The sequence below is a fragment of the Crinia signifera genome, chromosome 8 (assembly GCF_055691185.1).
Source record: "Crinia signifera chromosome 8, ASM5569118v1, whole genome shotgun sequence".
NCBI classification, from domain to species: domain Eukaryota; kingdom Metazoa; phylum Chordata; class Amphibia; order Anura; family Myobatrachidae; genus Crinia; species Crinia signifera.
Window position 1 is genome coordinate 151,051,965 of NC_139224.1, and position 20,604 is coordinate 151,072,568.

The 20,604-nt window shown below is 45.1% G+C and overlaps 1 protein-coding gene across 5 annotated transcripts in view; it reads left to right on the forward strand.

Moving 5' to 3' along the window:
* Window positions 1-20,604, forward strand: part of OSBPL9 (oxysterol binding protein like 9) — a 139,856-nt gene that overhangs the window by 116,364 nt on the left and 2,888 nt on the right. For all 5 annotated transcript variants that reach the window (XM_083157388.1, XM_083157386.1, XM_083157387.1 and 2 more), the window contains 6 exons: window positions 1,455-1,565; window positions 2,121-2,184; window positions 3,653-3,793; window positions 7,678-7,756; window positions 11,175-11,266; window positions 14,729-14,864. In XM_083157388.1, coding sequence (XP_083013514.1) covers window positions 1,455-1,565; window positions 2,121-2,184; window positions 3,653-3,793; window positions 7,678-7,756; window positions 11,175-11,266; window positions 14,729-14,864 — 623 coding nt within the window. The remainder of the gene's footprint in view (window positions 1-1,454; window positions 1,566-2,120; window positions 2,185-3,652; window positions 3,794-7,677; window positions 7,757-11,174; window positions 11,267-14,728; window positions 14,865-20,604) is intronic.

The following is a 20,604-nucleotide window of genomic DNA, read 5'->3' on the forward strand; positions in this document are numbered from 1 at the left end:
AATCACTGTCGCAGTGATTCCAGGGAACGGATTTGTCTGCTCTGTGAAGGTTTGCATAAGGAAGAGCTAATGATTGTGGGTTTTTTGTCTGGTAACTGTCAGATCTAAGCACTTGCCAGAGTGTGTTATCACCTGGAAGTATATAGCATTATGTGGGCTGGGAATACCTGTGGTCAGAATACTGACGCCAGCATCCCAACGGATCAGGTAAGTATACTTCCCTTCCCCTTGTCCCACCTCCTGAATACCCTAACCCTTTATCCCATTTGTCTAAAGCCATGAACACACAGTGCGATTGTTCTAAGCCAGAGGTGGGGAACCTTTTTTTATACAAGGGTCATTTTAAATGGATAAAATCCTTCCGGGGGCCATATCAAAATTTTTCAACTTTTTAAGTACCTTTATTCCTCCCTGTGCCATGCTCCGGCCACCGCTGATTACCTGCTGCCAGGTGCCTGTCGCGTGAACTCGCTCCCGACGGTCTGTACGGGAGACAAGGAAGGGAGGTGGTGACGCAAGACTTCCTTCCTTGTCTCCCGTACAGACCAACAGGTGGGTGGGCATACCACACAAACTGCCTACGGGGGCCGTTTACGGCCCACGGGCCGGAGGTTTCCCACCCCTGTTCTAAGCGATTTTGGACTACACGATCAAAATCGCTTAGAATGTTTCCCTTAATTGCCCCATGTGTACACAGCACAGCGATGTGCGGTGCCACTTTCACACGGTTGAATAGACACAGCAGGCAAAAATATTCTATCTAGACACTGCAGTGACTATTTGGCTGTATGAACAGGCTGCTGATGGCCGATGGCATACTGGGAGCTTTTGACTAAGCATAATTGCTTAGTCAAAATCAGCCACAGATATACCGATGTTGCACAGGAACCCAATGATGACACTAGCCAGGTGTATAGACCGTATACACCGATGTTACACAGGAGCCACATAGGGAGGAGGGCGTAGATGTTGCCGGACAGGGATTTGCTGTTAGTTCATCCGTTCATAAATTCTTTAAACCCATTATAGGTATCTGCTGGTATACCCATTATAGGTATCTTCATTAGGGTGACATCTCAGAGCAGATCCATCAGCAGTCAGAGTCCGCACTCAGGGCCACAGCTTAATGTGTCCCTAAATAGCTGCTGCACTGTGTTCTGGTACCTGGGCCAGGGTAGTATTGGACGGTGATGTGCTTAGGCAGTGTAATGTGCTGGCCAGCTCTGGATGGACATCCCCTAGTGCTGTGCTGCTCAGTAACAATACTGAGGTATTCCGCTAGGTGGCGCCACCCAGATGTCTGAAGGCTGAGCATCCTACACTACAAAAGAACATATGCAGAGCTGGCACAGGGAAATGTAATGGGGGCATGGCGGGTGGTGAGAGCAGATTGATTGCCCATATATTACTTGTGAATGCCACTGAGTCACGTGTGTGCTTTATATGTTCTATAGTTTCAGCCTTTTACGCCGAATGTTACAACAAGAGGATACAGTTCAATGCCCACATCTGGACGAAATCTAAGTTTCTGGGAATGTCTATTGGTGTGCACAATATTGGGCAGGGTAAGACATAGACTATATATTTATTTCCAGTTAGTTATATAGCGCACACATATTCCGCAGCGCTGTACAGAGAATATATGAACATTCACATCAGTCCCTGCCCCAGTGGAGCTTACAATCTATATTCCCTACCACATGTACACGCACACACAGACATTCTGGGGTTAATTTGTTAGGAGCCAATTAGCCTACCAGTATATTTTTGGATTGTGGGAGGAAACGGGAGTACCCGGAGGAAACCCACGCAAGCACGGGGAGAATATACAAACTCCACACAGTTAGGGCCATGGTGGGAATTGAACCCATAACCTCAGCGCTGTGAGGCAGTAATGCTAACCATTACACCATCCGTACTGCCCCATACTGCGTAGTAATAAAGCATCTAGAATAAGGATCTAATACGGAAAAAGGTCATTAAGTCAAACCTATGAAGGTCGACCTGCATTCGGTCCACCACTGAAGGTTGACAGGGCTTAGGTCGACACCTGAAATAGGTCGACATAAATATGAGGAATCTGCACAGCACCTGATGAAATCCCCTTTGTATCTCTACAGGTTGTGTAACGTGTTTGGATTACGATGAACACTACATTCTAACCTTCCCCAACGGCTACGGCAGGTCAGTAAACGTACGTACAGGAGTGGTCCCCAAGCTCTGGTCACATGGCTCCCTAACAGTCCAGGGGTGGGATGCACCAAAGCAAAAATGCCGTAAAACCCATGTTATCAGAGTTTTTACTGCATTTTGGTATGAAGTAAAACCTGCACACAAGTTACCGCTGCGGTGGGGCTGGCGATACCCCATAGAAGCCTATGGGCTTCTTATCGCAACCCCCACTATACTTATCACATATGTTAGAGCAGGCATGTCCAACGTTGGCCCTCCAGATGTTTTGAAACTACACATCCCAGCATGCTTTGCAATAGTTTTAGCATTCTCTAATAGCAAAACTGTGGCAAAGCATGCTGGGATGTGTAGTTTCAAAACATCTGGAGGGCCAACGTTGGACATGCCTGTGTAAGAGCATTGATGCGGTAGCCAGCGGAGGGGGGCGGTAAGGGATGGTGGATGTTAGGGCATGTTTGAATTAATATCCTTCATTATCCTAGTCAGTTTGATTTAACCACCTGTGCTCAAGTATGGATTTCTTCACAACCTGGACATACACACTATGCAATAAAGACAGGCGGCAATACAGTTAACGATTTCCTTTTTGAACTCCACGGAGCTACAGAATGAGCATACACACTGAACAATTTTGAACGATAAAGTTTTATGTTGTTTGCTTTACCACTAACCAACTTGTTCAATGAAGAATGAATCTTTATTGGTCGTACACACTTGGGAAACACTGGCTTACAGTATGCAGGAACACTGCTGCACAGCTGCTTATAGTGTTTGCTTATGAGGGAAAATATATTCTCAGTCTGTAAATGGAGTGTGTGTGTGTATACGTACGTGTGTGTGCCATGACCCCACATCTTCTCCATCTGTGCTACCAGTTTCGAGGATAGATTAAAGTGTCAAACCTGTTACCTGCAAACGTTGTGATATGCCGTTGCCATGGCGTTTTAATGCCAGTAACCGCACCCATGCTCGTGGGCTGGCTTCAGCCTGAATTCGCACAAAATTGCTCAGTGACCTTTGGGGCAGCTTTGTGCAAAATTCAGGACACCGTAAAGTGCTGCCGCCTAATTATGGCTGATAGGATTGAACCCTGTAACTGATATTTTGATGGCAGCGTGTTGCTGGTAACATAATTCAGTGACTATGGGGTAGATTTATTAAGCTCGGTGAAGTGATAAAGTGCCTGGTCTTTATCACTGGCCAATCAGCTCCTACCTGTCATTTTTCAAACCAAGCCTGTAACTTCACAGTTAGGAACTGATTGGTCGGTGAAAGTGCCAGGCACATTATCACTTCACCAAGCTTAATAAATATGCCCCTATATTCTTCATGGGTTATTAAGGGGTTGTATAGATAGGCAATAATTTGCTTTCTGACTGCAGTACATGTAACAACTGATGTTCATAGTGCTCGGGGTATACGGTCAGGCTGATGACCTCTCTCTCTCCTCGTTGTTCAGGTCCATACTGACAGTACCTTGGGTGGAGCTGGGAGGAGAGTGCAACATTAATTGTTCCAAAAGTGGCTACAGTGCAACCATTACGTTCCATACCAAACCTTTCTATGGCGGCAAGAAACACAGAATCACAGCAGAGATCTAGTGAGTTATAGAACGTTATTTGTTGGTCTTCAGTATTACAACCTGTGTACAGATGTTTCCTTCTATATCCGTGCCCCTCTCAACGTGGCAGGTCCCGTGGGGCTCTTATAGTGTCAGACGTCTGTTGTGCTGCAGATTTGATATCACCAGGGCACATGAGTAGGGTGTGCGACTGAGGTGGGTACACACTGAGCAACATATTGAACGATTGGCAAGCGTGTGTGTGCGTGTGTGTACTGAGCCTCAGTCTCTGAATCTGTATATGAAGTGCTACAATGTAGCAGCTGCTGGGTCATGCCATGGTAACTCGCATTACAAATTGGCTCTGAAGTGTATCCTCATTTGGATGTTACAGAAAAAATACAATGAAAGATTTTATTTTTATTTTGTATTATATTTAACATTAAGGCACACTCTAAATGTAGCATAAAATATTTTTAAACCTTCCAGTAGTTTTCAAGAAATGACTGATTTTTTACTGGTAACTCACGTTACATGTTTTGTCCATGGTTTTTAACATACATCAGTAATTAAGAAATCTCCGCTCTCCTCTGTAGCATATGTGTTTTTTGTAAATAAATAAAAAATATGACAGATGAGGTTCCAAGGCATGGAATATGAAAATAACCAAAAAAAACAAAAACAAATCAACAGCAAAACAAAAATGATGGTAACCCACGTTACAGTAAGGTAACTCACCTTACACTTTGCTTATATTCATACAAATATATGTATTAAACAAATCAAAATATACAAATCCATCAGTTTCTATGAAGGCAGGGGCATATGAACTTAAGGGAACTTTCAGCTTTTTCATTTGTTAGAAAGCCAGTAGGTAGTGTAGTTGCTGTATTCCCTCTATTAGTTTGGTAGTGTTCATTATAGCACCCTGCTCCTTGTAAAGTGATAGCAGTTCCTCCTTCCTGCCTGGGGTGTCACTCTCTGCTGTGGTGTTTCTACCACAGTCTGGTTTGTATCTCAGCACTGAGATACAAACCAGACTGTTCTTGAAGAACCACAGCAGACAGCGACACCCCAGGCAGGAAGGAGGAACTGCAAGGATTTTACAAGGAGCAGAGTGCTAGAATGAACACTAGTTTTGGCATTTGTAGTCATGGATTCAAAATCAAGTTGGGTGTTGATGTCAGCGAGCTTGGTTCATTAACTTTGACATTTGAGGGTCCATCGACAACTTTAACAAAGTCTGAGGCCACATTGTACTTTTCACATTTGCCCACACTTTTCTGTCTTTTTTTCAAAATGTTTCATAACTTCCGCTAAATTACATTTGTAACTGTTGAAGCTAATGCTTGCAACAAGGTGTACATGTGTGGAACTACAGTTTCTTTGCTATGGACAAGGTAATCTGATACTATTACAGATGGATGCAATTATCCAGAATGCCAAGCTGCTACTATGAAAAGGCTCACTAGATACTTATAATTTGGAAGTTAAGATGCTACAAAACAAAGATAGACAAATGGAAACCCACGTTGCACAGTTGAGGTTGTTCTCCCTCTGAAGCAAGCCTAAAGCAAGATGGTTTCCATAGCAACAATGATGCTACTAGTTAAAAAAAAACTTTTGGAGGGAAACCTCATTGTTACATAGTTGTTGGTACTATAATAATTTTCCAAAATAAATGTTGCTGGGAGAAAAAAAAATCCACACATTTCCATAGTTACATGGAATGCCCCACTGCTTTTTCCTATGCTATGTTCCATCCCTCCATATACAGACTCCATCACACAATATACAAGTGTCCTTTATCAAATTAAGCAGCACCCTCTCCTTTTACATCCTATACCCCTTCATCACCAAACTAAAAATCCCGGGTTTTTGCACATGAACGGGCCAGCCTGGGATTTTTGTCAGTGGAAATGGTGACAAGGTTAAAATCCCAGGTAAAGTGACCCACTGTTTTTACCCTGGTCACTAGAAGTGTTTTTAACGGGTCTTTCCCAGGTAAAAAGCTGTGGAATAAGCGCTTACCTGGGAATTTTGACCCGGGCGGGAGCGGCTGTCTATTGTGCAGCCGCCGCCCACCCGCCAGTCCTCAGCGACTGCTTAACTGCCAGTGCCCGCATGCTGTCCAGCCGCCCACCTTTAGCAGCCTACCCTGTATAGCACTGGTTTACTGACGCATTGTGTGTAACTGTAGCAGCCTACCCTGTATAGCACTGGCTTACTGACTCATTGTGTGTAACTGTAGCAGCCTACCCTGTTAAGCACTGGCTTACTGACGCATTGTATGTAACTGTAGCAGCCTACCCTGTATAGCACTGACTTACTGACGCATTGTGTTTAACTGTAGCAGCCTACCCTGTATAGCACTGGCTTACTGGCGCATTTTGTGTAACTGTAGCAGCCTACCCTGTATAGCACTAGCTTACTGACGCATTTTGTGTAACTGTAGCAGCCTACCCTGTATAGCACTGGTTTACTGACGCATTGTGTGTAACTGTAGCAGCCTACCCTGTATAGCACTGGCTTACTGAAGCATTGTGTGTAACTGTAGCAGCCTACCCTGTATTGCACTGGCTTACTGACGCATTGTGTGTAACTGTAGCAGCCTACCCTGTATAGCACTGGCTTACTGACTCATTGTGTGTAACTGTAGCAGCCTACCCTGTATAGCACTGGCTTACTGACTCATTGTGTGTAACTGTAGCAGCCTACCCTGTAAAGCACTGGCTTACTGACACATTGTATGTAACTGTAGCAGCCTACCCTGTATAGCACTGGCTTACTGACGCATTGTATGTAACTGTAGCAGCCTACCCTGTATAGCACTGACTTACTGACGCATTGTGTTTAACTGTAGCAGCCTACCCTGTATAGCACTGGCTTACTGACGCATTTTGTGTAACTGTAGCAGCCTACCCTGTATAGCACTAGCTTACTGACGCATTGTGTGTAACTGTAGCAGCCTACCCTGTATAGCACTGGCTTACTGACGCATTGTGTGTAACTGTAGCAGCCTACCCTGTATTGCACTGGCTTACTTACGCATTGTGTGTAACTGTAGCAGCCTACCCTGTATAGCACTGGCTTACTGACGCATTGTGTGTAACTGTAGCAGCCTACCCTGTATAGCACTGGCTTACTGACGAATTGTATGTAACTGTAGCAGCCTACCCTGTATAGCACTGGCTTACTGACGCATTGTGTGTAACTGTAGCAGCCTACCCTGTATAGCACTAGCTTACTGACGCATTGTATGTAACTGTAGCAGCCTACCATGTATAGCACTGGCTTACTGACGCATTGTGTGTAACTGTAGCAGCCTACCCTGTATAGCACTGGCTTACTGACACATTGTGTGTAACTGTAGCAGCCTACCCTGTATAGCACTGGCTTACTGACACATTGTGTGTAACTGTAGCAGCCTACCCTGTATAGCACTGGCTTACTGACGCATTGTGTGTAACTGTAGCAGCCTACCCTGTAAAGCACTGGCTTACTGACGCATTGTATGTAACTGTAGCAGCCTACCCTGTATAGCACTGACTTACTGACGCATTGTGTTTAACTGTAGCAGGGTAAACTATTCCTGGCCCTAATACACTAACCTCTGATCCTAACCCCAAACCTCTACCTAATCATAACCCCTAACTCATAATGATAAACCTACCCTAATACCATAACTCCTGACCCGATCCCTAGCACTGAGACCCTCATGGGCAGCCTGGATTGGCCATCTTATCTGCTATCCGAGTCTATGTTCCTGCAGAGCAGCACACATGATGGAGGGGGTGTCACACTGGACCTGTAGTGCACATTACATTCTATGCATGAGCCCTGTCCACTGTGCTATGGGCTAAGCACTAGTTCCAATCAGTAGGTGTGTAGTCATTTCCTGTGTGTTCTTCCTTCTTATACAGCTCGCCTAACGACAAGAAGTCTCTGTGTTCAGTGGAAGGAGAGTGGAACGGAGTAATGTATGCGAAATATGCAAATGGGGTAATGGAACTTAATTACAACAGCTAATGGCTTTGCATAATAATTGTTTATTGCAATGTAGTGTTCACGCTAGGATTGTTTCAGGGCAGGTGCTGACCACCAAGCAGGGAACATTCTACATTAGAAATTTTATGTTAGAAACAAAAAATATATATAAAAAATTGCACACTGCACGAGGATTACGCCCATTACCTATTACACGCCGGTATGCCCATTACACATGGCACACACCGGTATGCCCATTACACATTATGGAACATATGGGGGATTTCATGCTTTTTGCCCATGGAGGGGGGGGATTTCATGCTCATTGCCCAAAGTCCTCTGCGGCCTGTCAGCACAGCAGACTGCAGCTGGAGGGGAGGGGGGGGGGGGGGGGGGCGGCAGGGAAAGAGCGCACAGTACTGCACACAAAAGGGCAGGGTGCATTGAAAAAAATTGCAGGGTGCAGCGCCCTGAAAAACAAGCTTAGAGTGAACACTAGCAATGTACCCACTGGTGTATAATATGCTTTTACTAATACATGTCCACTACATTTTTTGTTTTGTTTTTTTCAAAATATGTTATATTGTTCCCCATCAATCACATAGTATAAAAATAGCGAAAACTTGAGACCATAACATACAGTACCATATAGAGTTTGGCAGGTTTCCAAAGGCGCTTGGAAATATTCAATGAATTTTCAAGATGATCTACCCAAAAATAAAAAAGACCACAATAGTGTAATATTGTTAACAATAAAATGGCGGCATAAAATTATATTGATGTTGACTCGTACCAAATTCTTTGGTCTACATATCAGGAATATGTGGTATCTTTATCAAGGCAAGGTATTGTATCCGGTCGGCCGTGGTCATTTGGAGAAACAGTGAAAGGACTCGGGGGACTCCTTACCATATGCATCCAGGGACACCTGTTTGGATTAACAACATATGCCTTTTTTGTCTACATTAACCTGTGGACAAAATTGAATGGTGAGAGTCCCGTGATTCTGATCGCTGTGCATCTGTGTTAAATATGTTTTATTGAAGTGTATATACTCCACCATGATGTCTCTCTTATCCTTTTGAGACACTACTCTATTCAAGAAGGGGACTAAAAGGAAGATTTTATCCATAGTGACGTGTACCGTCCCTCACATTATGTGCTGTTGTCTACCTGCTATGTAGACCAAAGAATTTGGTACGAGTCAACATCAATATAATTTTACGCCGCCATTTTATTGTTAACAATATTACACTATTGTGGTCTTTTTGTCTTTTTGAGTAGATCATCTTGAAAATTCATTGAATATTTCCAAGCGCCTTTGGAAACCTGCCAAACTCTGTATGGTAAAATTTCTTTGAAGTGGTTCTTCATCTTTTTGGAAGTGGTTACCAGGGCTACTAATTCAGCGCACAATATTTTAGTCTGAATCCATTGTCTATTCTTGAGACAATAACAGTAAATGAGGAGCAATCCACAATTTTCAACTTTTCCAAACGAATATCAATAAACTTGAAATGAAAGCGTTTAGAGACAGAACTTTCTAAGTGGTGATATGAAAGATATTATTGTAGGACTGACGAGAAGTCCCAGATCAGTCCCAGAGGAGGCGGCATGCTAAAACAATAACATGGGATAAAAGGGAAAAACAATCAGTAGAACAAAACATTCGCCCGTTCTTAAACAAGTCGTCAACCCATCCATGGACTGATCCAGCCATCCAGCAGGAGATGGATAAAAGACAGATAAAGGGATGGAGAGTAAAAGAGCGGGAGGAGATGAGGGTGGTGAGAAATGTAATAGATAGTAATAGGAGTCTTATTTTGGAGTAAATGTAAATTATACCGTGAGGTAGACTGGAAGCGCGTCCTAATTGCCGACATGTCCACTACATTTGTTATGTATAAGGTGTGTCTATTCTGTGTGTTCCTGCATGTGCCCAAACAGGAGCTTACCAAAGGGGTGCAGCCATGATACTCGGCCCCTTCCCACTAAGGTAACAGGATGGCTTTATTTCACTGGCCCACTCACTTCTACTATGACCACAGATACATCTGTGATATGGAATTAGCTTGCAGTAGAACACAAGTGAAATTATATCTCGTTCACACTGAAACGCAAATTACCGGGTCAAGCATTGTTGCCCAGTAATTTGCCTTTCACCAATGGACCTGATCTTGTTTGAAAGGGTCAACCTGGGTCGACATTCCCAGGTCTAAGACCTGGGAAGAAAATGGGGGTAAGACCTGGGAATGTCGACCCGGGTTGACTCTTTCAAACAAATAAAGGTCCCATGTTGAAAGAACTGTACCCAGCAAAGTGACTCAGCATTCAAATGCCGGCTAAAAGCCGGAATTTTCAGACAAATCTGAAAGGGGTATTATTATTTTATAATTTTTTATTTTTGTCCATAGGGGACACAATAGGTTACAGGTGACCTTTAGTGCTAACACCAAACCTGCACCTGTACTGTAGTCTGTATTGTTACAAATGTAGAATTCCGTTTACTTTTATGTTTTAGAATAGTTTGATGCCTTACTATGGCTGGTTTATCACAACCCTCATATACAATACTAGTAAGCCGGCTAGAAGCAAAAGCTTCGAAAGCTAGTCTGCTACCTTCTGCGTTTGTGCATGTGTGAGAGAGAGATGTAGTTTCACTCTCTGCCAGCAGATGCCATGGTTTTGGAGACTCACGGACACTAGACATATACAGTATATAGATGATAGCGAGAGAGATGTGAAATACATATTTTAAATAAATTAATAATAATTTTTTAAAAAAGGCCCTTACCGCAGACCTATATTGTCCTGCATGACCTGACTGCAGCCATGTTGTTTTAGGCTATGGTGGTACCATGAGCACATACCGTATGGTTTAGGAATGGGAAGTGGTACATATCAGACATGTTCTTCTTTATACAAGCTGCCTGAACTCGATGTGTGCCGATATTTTTCCGACGGTCGGAAATCTCAGCACACATCTATACAATGCAACCATTTCCGACCTCATTGAAGCCTGTGCATATTTTACTTTTTAAAAAGTCAAATCTGCATGGTCAAACGGGCACTGGATCCGTGGCCATTTTCAACAAAATACACGTGGATTCGACAATCCACTGTATTCCTACTCTGGAAACATTTCTGACAGTCGGAAGATTGAATTCTCGTGACAAATTAATGTCAGATTGGCCAATATTCCGACTGAAACGTTCCAACTCTCGGAATCAACTTTGAATACCCCCCAAGGAGCATTCCTGCAGCCATTGGTCAGGGCTACACAGGCGAGGTGGGGAAATAACAGCAGGAGCACATCGGTCTGATCTGATTTCCGGGGACACATTTGCTAAGCACTGTGCTATGTGTATTAATATGTTCCGTGTGTTGTCTTTATGCTTCTTTTTACATGTGTGTATATTCTACTTTCACACAGGAGAATGCAGTTTTTATAGATACCAAGAAAATGCCTACTGTAAAGAAGAAGGTTCGGAAATTGGAAGATCAGGTGGACTATGAATCTAGAAGGTACATTTTCCTGTGACCACCCTCATGTGGTATCTACCCGGGATGTAATGCTTTATGACTGGTTAATAGGCGGGTAGAAATAGATGTTAAAGGGAATAGAATGACCTTTGACATTGGACAGAATACACTGACCTTGCCAGTCACTTATTTCCTTAGTACCATGGCCACACAGTACCGCTGTTATGTGGCGGTGGCCCTCTGCTGTGTTATACTGACATATCTGTGGTATATACATAGCGATGTTATGTGGCGGTGGCCCTCTGCTGTGTTATACTGACATACCTGTGGTATATACATAGCGATGTTATGTGGCGGTGGCCCTCTGCTGTGTTATACTGACATATCTGTGGTATATACATAGCGCATTTATGTGGCGGTGGCCCTCTGCTGTGTTGTACTGACATACCAGTGGTATATACATAGCGCTGTTATGTGGTGGTGGCCCTCTGCTGTGTTGTACTGACATACCTGTGGTATATACATAGCGATGTTATGTGGCGGTGGCCCTCTGCTGTGTTATACTGACATACCTGTGGTATATACATAGCGATGTTATGTGGCGGTGGCCCTCTGCGGTGTTATACTGACATACCTGTGGTATATACATAGCGATGTTATGTGGCGGTGGCCCTCTGCGGTGTTATACTGACATACCAGTGGTATATACATAGCGATGTTATGTGGCGGTGGCCCTCTGCGGTGTTATACTGACATACCAGTGGTATATACATAGCGATGTTATGTGGCGGTGGCCCTCTGCGGTGTTATACTGACATACCTGTGGTATATACATAGCGATGTTATGTGGCGGTGGCCCTCTGCTGTGTTATACTGACATACCTGTGGTATATACATAGCGATGTTATGTGGCGGTGGCCCTCTGCTGTGTTATACTGACATACCTGTGGTATATACATAGCGATGTTATGTGGTGGTGGCCCTCTGCTGTGTTATACTGACATACCTGTGGTATATACATAGCGATGTTATGTGGCGTTGGCCCTCTGCTGTGTTATACTGACATACCTGTGGTATATACATAGCGATGTTATGTGGCGGTGGCACTCTGCTGTGTTATACTGACATACCTGTGGTATATACATAGCGATGTTATGTGGCGGTGGCCCTCTGCTGTGTTATACTGACATATCTGTGGTATATACATAGCGATGTTATGTGGCGGTGGCCCTCTGCTGTGTTATACTGACATAGCTGTGGTATATACATAGCGATGTTATGTGGTGGTGGCCCTCTGCTGTGTTGTACTGACATACCAGTGGTATATACATAGCGATGTTATGTGGTGGTGGCCCTCTGCTGTGTTATACTGACATACCTGTGGTATATACATAGCGCTGTTATGTGGCGGTGGCCCTCTGCTGTGTTATACTGACATACCAGTGGTATATACATAGCGATGTTATGTGGCGGTGGCCCTCTGCTGTGTTGTACTGACATACCTGTGGTATATACATAGCGATGTTATGTGGCGGTGGCCCTCTGCTGTGTTATACTGACATACCAGTGGTATATACATAGCGATGTTATGTGGCGGTGGCCCTCTGCGGTGTTATACTGACATACCAGTGGTATATACATAGCGATGTTATGTGGCGGTGGCCCTCTGCTGTGTTATACTGACATACCAGTGGTATATACATAGCGATGTTATGTGGCGGTGGCCCTCTGCGGTGTTATACTGACATACCAGTGGTATATACATAGCGATGTTATGTGGCGGTGGCCCTCTGCGGTGTTATACTGACATACCAGTGGTATATACATAGCGATGTTATGTGGTGGTGGCCCTCTGCTGTGTTATACTGACATAGCTGTGGTATATACATAGCGATGTTATGTGGTGGTGGCCCTCTGCGGTGTTATACTGACATACCTGTGGTATATACATAGCGATGTTATGTGGCGGTGGCCCTCTGCTGTGTTATACTGACATACCAGTGGTATATACATAGCGATGTTATGTGGCGGTGGCCCTCTGCTGTGTTATACTGACATACCTGTGGTATATACATAGCGATGTTATGTGGCGGTGGCCCTCTGCTGTGTTATACTGACATACCTGTGGTATATACATAGCGATGTTATGTGGCGGTGGCCCTCTGCTGTGTTATACTGACATATATGTGGTATATACATAGCGCTGTTATGTGGCGGTGGCCCTCTGCTGTGTTATACTGACATACCTGTGGTATATACATAGCGCTGTTATGTGGCGGTGGCCCTCTGCTGTGTTGTACTGACATACCAGTGGTATATACATAGCGATGTTATGTGGCGGTGGCCCTCTGCTGTGTTATACTGACATACCTGTGGTATATACATAGCGATGTTATGTGGCGGTGGCCCTCTGCTGTGTGGTACTGACATACCTGTGGTATATACATAGCGATTTTATGTGGCGGTGGCACTCTGCTGTGTTATACTGACATACCTGTGGTATATACATAGCGATGTTATGTGGCGGTGGCCCTCTGCTGTGTTATACTGACATACCTGTGGTATATACATAGCGATGTTATGTGGCGGTGGCCCTCTGCTGTGTTATACTGACATACCTGTGGTATATACATAGCGATGTTATGTGGCGGTGGCCCTCTGCTGTGTTGTACTGACATCTGTGGTATATACATAGCGCTTTTATGTGGCGGTGGCCCTCTGCTGTGTTATTCTGACATATCTGTGGTATATAAATACAGTAGCGCTGTTATGTGGCGGTGGCCCTCTGCTGTGTTATACTGACATACCTGTGGTATATACATAGCGATGTTATGTGGCGGTGGCCCTCTGCTGTGTTATACTGACATACCTGTGGTATATACATAGCGATGTTATGTGGCGGTGGCCCTCTGCTGTGTTATACTGACATACCTGTGGTATATACATAGCGATGTTATGTGGCGGTGGCCCTCTGCTGTGTTATACTGACATACCTGTGGTATATACATAGCGATGTTATGTGGCGGTGGCCCTCTGCTGTGTTATACTGACATACCTGTGGTATATACATAGCGATGTTATGTGGCGGTGGCCCTCTGCTGTGTTATACTGACATACCTGTGGTATATACATAGCGATGTTATGTGGCGGTGGCCCTCTGCGGTGTTATACTGACATAGCTGTGGTATATCAAGTAATGTCTTTGTATAAACCTGCTGCAGTAACACCAAACCTACACCCTGACCGCTCTGATCTGGCCTCACCAACAGGGATGTCTTGTGACTCTTCTCACTGTAGCACAAGTATGTTACTGAGAACATCTCACTGGTTTATATATTGTATATAACCATATACTCTGTGTGCCCTGTGTCACTCTGTTCCCCTATTATGGAAATGGTGATCCAAGCTTATGTAGCAGACCTCTAGACTTGTTTTTACCTGAGACCTGTAGAGGGCGACACAATCCTCTCCTCTCATTTACGTATATATTTAAACCTTTACCAGGTTGTGGAAAGATGTCACATTAAACCTGAAGATCCGAGACATTGATGCTGCTACAGACGCAAAGCACCGCCTGGAGGAGAAACAGCGGGCAGAGGCGAGGGAACGCAAAGAGAACGAGCAACAGTGGGAGACCAGGGTGAGTGCACTCATTTCACTAGTGATGGGAGCATGGCCCTAGTTCTTGTGTGTCCATTAGAGGGCAGTGAGGAGTACAACCAGACCTTGTAGAACCGTAGCTGCTGAGCTGTTAGTACCTGTTATGGCCTTAAGCCCATTGTACGTGTGCTGTATTGTGCAGAATTCATAATATGGTTTAGGGATACGTTTGCATAGGCCCAGACCTACAGTTACTGATGTGGTGGTGCCCGTGCTGAACAGTCTGATGGTCGGAGGGACATTTGTGCCAGCACAGGCATGTCTGCTGTTCTTGTGCTAGTAATGAGGGCAATGGCAGGGGCTCTGTGTGTGACCCGGTGCTTCCCCAAATTGCAGAAAAACCTCTTCTACGCAAACCCTTATCCTATAAAATAAAAGGTTAATGCTGCGCTTCAGCTCTATGCAGAGAATCCAGGTGTGATGCACGCTGGTGGACACTATAAGGGGTATTCAATGCCGCAGCGAGCGGCCGGCAAGGGGGTTAAACAGCGAGGATTGCTGAAAACCAGCGATCCTCGCTGTTTAACCCCCGCGACGGCCGCTCGCTCTATTCAACGTACTGGGGAAATCCTCGCCGTCACAGGACGGCGAGAATTCCACAAAACAGCGAGACCCGCGGCTGCTGCAGAAAACTCGCTGTTTTTAGCCGCGGGTCTCGCTGCTTCTGGAGCCGCATACGCCAATTCTCCCTCGCTCAAAAAACGGAGCGAGGGGGAATTGGCGGAGGCTGTGTTGAATGCTGTCAGGGTGAGTGGTGACAGCGAGCAGGAAGACCTGCTCGCTGTCACCACTCACAAACAGCATTGAATACCTGCCTATATGGTGGCATTTTCGAAAAAAGGGGAATTCCACTCCAGGCGCTGCAAACTTTAGAGCTGCATACAATACTTCAGAAAGAGGTCACCGGACCCCAAAAAACAATGGTACAACAGAAAAGAGAAGTCTCACATGTGCTTAAAAGTCCGTATGTATGTAGAAGGTCTTTAAAAGGATTCCAATTCTTTTTCTTCTCTCTCGTTCCACACAATTAGGGTATATGGAGAAACCGACAAAGAATATGCACAATTATGTATATAATCACTGTTCTCCTAAACCTCACTGGGGAAAAATAGCCAGAGAGTGTGTTCCCAGGACTTCCAAAAAGATCCAAGATAGTTTATAGGGTCACCCCACTCGTGTATATATGGGACTATGCTCACATGTATGCTTACACAAGATAGGGTGTGTGAACTCTCATAAAGGTATCTTTTTCCAGATATGACTCCAACAATCACGATAAAAGCAATATTCTTTTAATCTTTAAAACCACAGCAGGGCAGGGACAATAAGATAACAGCCTTTATACCATATAAGATGTAACCCGGATGTTTGAATATGGTACCAGATGCTGCAAAATACTGCTCCACAAACTCTGCTGCTTTAAGAATTTGACCAGACACTAGGTTCTACGCGTTTCGGCACGCTGCGGTGCCTTTTTTCAAGATAATGTGTCTGCAACCAACAAATTCATACATATTAACAAGGGTATATTAAAATTAAAATTCCCATATAAAAAAATTCTGTGCAATGGCTAAAGTGCATAAGTATATGGTGGCTTACCAGACGTTCTTAGATCAGTAGATAGGCGGATATTCAATGCGGTCCTGTAGGGACCCTCCGCTTGCGTCCACAGATCCACAACACGCCGGCGTTTACAGCCTGGAATAAAAGCCCAGGGAACCAGAAGTACGTATCAGTCATATCCATTTGCGGGATAGACGTGTCCCCACTAAAACAGACGTCCGGCAACTATGCCTTGCGTCTGCTGGTCCGCCTCCAGATCCTAAGATCAGGCACGGCCATATTTCTAAAGGGCTATCCCTATCTGTTCCGTATATACGGACTTGATAATGCAAACGCCATATTTGTTATGGGCGCATGAAAGGGCAAATGCCCTATAAGGCTAAGAAATGATGGTTCTAAGTTTAAAAACGTATTTGGCAGTCAAGGTACCAAAAGTCAAATCCCCATCACACCTAATTTACATATAACTAGGCGCTCTTCACACCGTCGTAAGGGGCTGCGCCCCCTTAATTTGTGAACGTTTGTATATGAGAAAGATGGTTAGAATTGTATGAAAGATGCCTGTATTGCAACTTGAGTTATAGGTGAAATGTGTTAAATAGAGAGCATATGATGTGGAAGGGGGTGTGTATTTTGTGGAAGGGGGTGTGTATTTTGTTTAATTAAAACGTGGTTACAGAGTAAGATGTACATTGATAGTGTGGATGGTACAGTGACATTTGTGGGTGGGGAGGGGGCTGTGTGTGCATGTTGTTTATATGTTTGTGTGTGTGTGTGTGTGTGTGTGCAATAGTATAGTAGGGTGTTTTTGAGTCAGCGGCTCCCCACTGGTGGAGGTCACGACACAGGAAAACAGGAGGCTGGGTAGTGATAGGGGTGTGTGGGCATAAGGGGGACTAAAGAGGGGCTTAGGGGTGCCGTGAATTGCGGGGGGTGCCGTGAATAAAGGGAGGAAGGGGGCGCAGGTGTCCGCGAATTGCGGGAGAGGGCGGGGGTCCGCAAAGCATGGGAGGGTGCGTGAATCACGTGAGGGGGGGTTGCGAATTGCGGGAGGGGGGTGCGCAGGGGGTGACGTGAATCGCGGGAGGGGGGGGTGCGCGGGGGGTCCGGGAATTGCGGGAGGGGGGGGGGGGGGCACGGAGCGTGATGAATCACCTAGTTGGTTATATATTCTTGTAGAAGGATGGTAGGATGTTGCTGTCATTCAGAATGCATTTACATAAACAGTAATAGTAGCAGTAAAAGATCTGACTTAAAACACCTACAGTAAAACAGAACAGGTGTTGTATATTATACAACGTCTTGGTTGATGATGTCTAGGTTGACGTGGACATAGTTGTCACTGGAAAAAAATTGCCACAAGAAAAAATCAACACAGAAAGGTACCGCAGGAGGGGGGCCCGGGGGTTGGTGCGAATCATGGGAGGGGGGTTGCGAAGTGCCGCGAATCGCGCGCGGGGGGTGTGTCACGGGGTGGGACCACGAATCGCGGGGGTGCCGCGAATTGCGGGGGGTGTGCTGCGAATCGCGGGAGGGGGGTCGCGGGAGGGTGCTGGGAATCGCCACAAGAAAAAAATCAACACAGAAAGGTCAACACATGTAAATGTTGACATAAGTGTGGCACTTTATTGGTGTCCATGTCGACACATGAGAATGAATATGAAAACATTCAAAAAGTGAAAAATAAATCTTCAAACTCATGTCAACCTTTTTCATTGTCGACCATAGCCATGTCAGTGTTTTGCATGTGCCATTTAATCGTGGGGTTGCCGTGAATGAAGGGGGGGAGGGAGGTGGGGAGTGTCTGCGAATTGCGGGGGGGGGGGGGGGTCACGGGGGGTGCCGCGAATTACGGGAGGGGGGGGGTCGCGGGGGGTGGGTGACGCGAATCACGGGGGGGGGGGGGGGAAGACCGCGAATTGCGGGAGGGGGTCGCTGGGGTGCCGCAAATCGCCACAAGAAAAAATCAACACAGAAAGGTCAACACATTAAATGTCGACCAATGAGAATGAATATGAAAACAATCTTAAAATGAAAAAAAAAATCTTAAAAAACTCATGTTAACTTTTTTCATCGTCGACCATAGCCGTGTCAGTATTTTGCATGTGCCATTTGATCCTGGGGGTGCCGCGAATTGCGGTAGGGGGGGGTTTGCGGGGGCGGGGAGCGTGCAAATCGTGGGAGGGGCCCCGCGTATCGCGGGAGGGGTGGTCGCGGGGGGGCTGCGAATCGCGGTCGGGGGGATTTTGCCACGAATCGCGGGAGGGGGGTCGCGGGGGGTGCCGCGAATCGTGGGAGGGGGGTCGCGGGGGGGGGGGGGGTGCCGCGAATCGCGGGAGGGGGGGCGGCGGGGGGCGCTCACCTGGTGTGTCTGGTGAGTAGCTTTGTCTTTGCTGGGTAACATGGGGAGGCAGAGGGTGTCTCACTGGGCTGGTTCTCTGTCATGTGAGTCAGACGTGTGAGTCAGACGCTCCACCCAGCGTTAGAGAGTCAGACACACTTTGAGTGACAGATGTAGCCAAATATATAAGAGATATACACATATAAACAACAATAATGATAAAAATAATATACAGAATAATTTTAACATAATCATAAAAACCATCTCAACTCAAAATCACAATTGAGCCCCTTAGGGGTTAGGGTTTTGAGATCATATATAAACCTCATTTCAGTTTTGGCTAGGCGAATGTCCCTATTTTTTGTACGCCAATCATCCTTAATCCATGCAATTGCGCTGAACATTTTAATACCATCTGTTCTGCACTGATGTTTCTCCTTGAAATGCATAAAGAAAGGATGATTAGGGTTCCCATTTAGAATATTTCGTATATGTTCTGCCCAACTAATCTTCACCTGGCGCTTGGTTTTTCCTACGTATGCCAAGTTGCATGTGCATACGATAACATAAATGACATAATTAGTATGGCATGTAATGAAACCACTGACTTTAACAGGTATTCCATTAATGTCAAAATCTGTGTATTTCGAAGTTGAGCTTTTACATGCCTTGCACATCCTGCAATCGCCGCATCGATAAAACCCTTTATTTCTGGGTAAGAAGCGTTTGCCATCCATATGCAATGCACTGGATACCAATCTGTCTTTTACAGTGGGCGCCTTTCTATATATAAAGATGGGCTTGGGTGTCTGGTCAAATTCTTAAAGCAGCAGAGTTTGTGGAGCAGTATTTTGCAGCATCTGGTACCATATTCAAACATCCGGGTTACATCTTATATGGTATAAAGGCTGTTATCTTATTGTCCCTGCCCTGCTGTGGTTTTAAAGATTAAAAGAATATTGCTTTTATCGTGATTGTTGGAGTCATATCTGGAAAAAGATACCTCTATGAGAGTTCACACACCCTATCTTGTGTAAGCATACATGTGAGCATAGTCCCATATATACACGAGTGGGGTGACCCTATAAACTATCTTGGATCTTTTTGGAAGTCCTGGGAAACACTCTCTGTTCTCCTAAACCTCACTGGGAAGAAAAATAGCCAGTGATTATATACATAATTGTGCATATTCTTTGTCGGTTTCTCCATATACCCTAATTGTGTGGAACGAGAGAGAAGAAAAATAATTGGAATCCTTTTAAAGACCTTCTACATACATACGGACTTTTAAGCACATGTGAGACTTCTCTTTTCTGTTGTACTATATGGTGGCAAGCGGAACAATTTGAGTCTTGCTCCATTCGGGTGCGCACAGCCACCAGTGCTGACTAACGATTTGCTGTTCCATCGTTTTGACAGGCTGGTAATTACTGTAGTTCCGGCTAATAGATCTGGGAGCTGATTGCCTAGTACTTTATTGCTCTTTGCTTTATCTCTCTCCCAGTTTTGATAAATCCCCATTTGTACAGAAGGTGAAGAAATGTACAGTAAGGTTCCCCTATTCCTTATGCAGCTCTGTCACTCTGATCCAGTCCCCGAACCAGGGCTGGTGGCCTAAAACTGGTCATATTTATTAGCGACCTTTCATGCAGACTCTATTTATAGATTGAGGACTTCGTACAGCACCTAATATTTCCCATTAGAAAGCGGAAGCAGTTGAAGGGTTTGTGTCCTACTTATTGTAGGGTACAGTAGGACTTCGTACAGCACCTAACACTTCCCATTAGATAACGGAAGCAGCTGAAGGGTTTGTGTG